The following is a 3,113-nucleotide window of genomic DNA, read 5'->3' as shown; positions in this document are numbered from 1 at the left end:
GTGGGTCACATCTCACGCCTAGAGGACCGGGGGAAATGTGTTTGGAACCCAGGACAGTGCCGGCAGGTGGGAAATAGGCACAATGACTGAAGGGCAGACAGTCATTAAATGAAAGCCCCTGTTGTGGGTTCTGGGAACTTTTCCCCCAGTTTTTTTCCTGGGTCCCAATTTGAGACTCTCCCAGCTTGCTTCTTACAGGGTCCTCTTTGCAAAAGTGTGGAGTGACTGACTGGTAGAATTTGGTCCTTTAGTTTCTCAAGGATTCCTACTACAGTGATAAGTCCTCTCCAATCCCCTCCCCCAATCAGGTATGAGGGAAAACCCAGCACTGGGATGACAGCTTTGAGTTGTACAAGGGGAAAAGCTGTGGTGACAGGTACAGACAGACCCAGTCTGTCTTCCAGGAGTCCTGGCCAACAGGTTGTATGTGAGAGTGTGTGGGGTGCTGGGGAGGGGGCTATGTTCAGAGATTTCCTCACCCAGTTCACCTGGAAGGTTTCTTTTTCTAAACCACACATCCTACAGGCTTACTGCATCATCCAGAAGTCCACTTTGCCAAGGAGGTGAAGGGGAGTGAAACGACCAGCCTGAAGCCAGGATGCAAGGGAATTAGAGGCACAGCAGAGCCCAGATCTGTGGGCTCAGGGAATTTGGACCTGCCACAGGTGGTGACATTATTCTTCCCTTACAGAGAGGTGTCATGGGATTCTGGAAGTTCCCCCCATTCTTGGTCCTCAGCATCCTGGTCTTGTACCAGGCAGGCATGTTTCATGCAGCACCATTCAGGTAAGACAGCCCTGCTAGGGTTCTCTCACCTCCCCTGTATCTGGCTTTCACGGAGGGGTTGATAATATATGAATGTAAACTATATATAAATTTATCATTTTTATGAGGCAAAGATATGTAGCACGCAGTTTACAAATAGACATAAAACATATACGTTACATTGTTATTGTAAATTTCATATAACTTATTTCTTTTTATCAAATATTTGTATCTGTAGGAAATCTATTTATTAATTTAACCATAATTTGAGGAATGGATCGCATCCTAAATCTGCTAATTATTTTGCCAACAAATTTGTTATTTAGATGTATGGAACCTATACATCTAATTGCTCACCTTCATTTAGAATACACTAAACTGAAACCATTTTCAGATTTAAACTATTATTATCATTTAATTTTTAATAATGGCTGTATTTAACACGAAGTTCATAAAATTCCTGAAAATCTAACCATCAGTTTTCCCAAGCCTAGATAATCTACTAGAGGTTTGGAGCAAACCACTTCTTTGAGGTCATGCCAGAGCCTAAATTCTGGAGAAGCAGCCGTTTTGGATGGATTACTGGCCTCTTGCCCTCTCCATTGAGAGATGCGGCAGTCACATCCTCAGGGGAAGTCACAGAAACCAGGAAACCTAGCTGCTTATCCTGGATGTGGGGGTATCGGGCGGCGGGGCTCAGAGCTGGTGTTGGGCTTGCTTCCCCTCCCTAGGTCTGTCTTTGATGGGCGTTTTGATCCTGCTACCCTGGATGAGGAGGAATCGCGCCTCCTACTGGCTGCGATGGTGAATGACTACGAGCAGATGAGGGCCCGGGAGTCGGAGAAGGCTCAGAAGACCGAGGGCTCCCGGTGAGATGCCCTGCCCCACGCCGCACAGGGCGTCCTCTCCCTCCTGTCCTGCCCAGAAAGGCATATCCTGGAGCCACCTTTGGGTTTTCTGACACCCCTAAACATGTCTATGGGGAGTGATTATGGCCCCTTCTCCAATGGCCTGTGATATTCTGCTGTCATGACCATTTCTAGCAGAAATACTTAAGGTTTATTGGTGCCTCTCAGAGCAGTAATTTTCCATGATGATTCTGTGGGGCAGCACCCACTCTCACTAATAGCCCTTTTCTTTTCCTCTATCCTGCAAATCAGCATCCAGAAGAGAGCCTGCAACACTGCCACCTGCATGACCCATCGCTTGGCAGGCTGGCTGAGCAGATCTGGGAGTATGGTGAGGGGCAACTTGCTGCCGACCAAGATGGGTTTCAAGATCTTCAGTGGGCCCCGCAAGAACTTCTGGTTTTAAGCCGTGAAATGATTATTGGAATAAGGTGACTGCTCTTTGTACTATTAGATGGGAGGAGAACTGACTGGGTACTTCAGGGTGCAGTCCACACTCTAAACCTTCATGGGTTCATATGGGTGAAAAATCCACAGGGGAAGGAGCCCACACCAATGTCTGGGAACATAGAGTCCCAATAGCTGAAAACTCTACAACTTGGGTTCATTTTTCTCTATCTTTTCAGTCTCTTCTTGTGACATTGAGATCCTCTGCCAGGAAATATCGATTGTGTTTATTTAAGACATGGTTCTCTGGATTATAACTGTGACTATTCTAGCATTTGAATTTGAATGGCAATTATTCTCTCCTTTTAGAGTATGCCCTACTATGTCACATACATCTGAATTCAGAGTATAGACTTGGGTTCAAGTCTGTCTGTCCGTCCCCTACTAACTGTATGATTATGGCCCTCACCTACTCTGAGCCTTAGCTTTCATCTAACTTGAATGCAACAACAGTATCATCAATATAAAAAATAATTGTGATAATATATGACAGGAGCCTCTTAACTAATAAGTAATATTTGTTACATTTTTCCCCCTTCTAGGTCACCAGGAAGCTGAACTCTACTTTTAGTTTGCAATGAAGGCACCTTACCAAAAAAAGAAAATAGCATGGAAGATACCCATGTATGCATGCTTCTCGATATTGAAAACATTCTTCTTTCCCTTGAAATAAAGTAAATGCAGAATAAAATAATTAAAGTTATCTAGTGTGCATCTTTTTTTATAGCAATATATTTGATTCTGTATTCAATAAGTATGACACATATCTCATTGGCTTATCTGGTAGCAAATCTGGGCCCTGTCAGCCAACCTGTCAGCTGTTCTGCTAAACCTCAGGGACACATGAGGTCACTGCCTTCTGGGTGTCTGGGGGTGCATAGTAATGCTGAGCCTCAGTGGATCTCTTTGTTGAAAGAAATGTTCTCATTTGTATACTTCATCAAGATAAAAAATTTATTTTCAATATGCTTAAAAGGAGTGATGCTGTTTTTC

The 3,113-nt window shown here is 44.1% G+C and overlaps 1 protein-coding gene across 1 annotated transcript; it reads left to right on the top strand.

Annotated features, from left to right (window-relative positions):
* The first annotated feature begins 700 nt into the window (after positions 1-700).
* On the top strand, positions 701-2,079 carry LOC138092877 (calcitonin receptor-stimulating peptide 1). Its single transcript, XM_068988933.1, has 3 exons — positions 701-786; positions 1,497-1,634; positions 1,926-2,079. Exons 1-3 carry the CDS (start codon positions 701-703, stop codon positions 2,077-2,079), a joined length of 378 nt encoding a protein of 125 aa, XP_068845034.1.
* The last annotated feature ends 1,034 nt before the right edge of the window (positions 2,080-3,113 follow it).

This window comes from Capricornis sumatraensis, chromosome 16 (genome assembly GCF_032405125.1).
Source record: "Capricornis sumatraensis isolate serow.1 chromosome 16, serow.2, whole genome shotgun sequence".
NCBI classification, from domain to species: Eukaryota; Metazoa; Chordata; class Mammalia; order Artiodactyla; family Bovidae; genus Capricornis; species Capricornis sumatraensis.
Note: the sequence above shows the minus strand (reverse complement) of the source record. Positions and strands in the feature narration are given on the sequence as shown.

Coding starts and splice junctions, on each gene's coding strand:
- LOC138092877 (XM_068988933.1), top strand. CDS start 701: ATGGGATTCTGGAAGTTCCCCCCATTCTTGGTCCTCAGCATCCTGGTC. Junction 787..1,496: donor TTTCATGCAGCACCATTCAG/GTAAGACAGCCC, acceptor TCCCCTCCCTAG/GTCTGTCTTTGATGGGCGTT. Junction 1,635..1,925: donor CAGAAGACCGAGGGCTCCCG/GTGAGATGCCCT, acceptor CCTGCAAATCAG/CATCCAGAAGAGAGCCTGCA.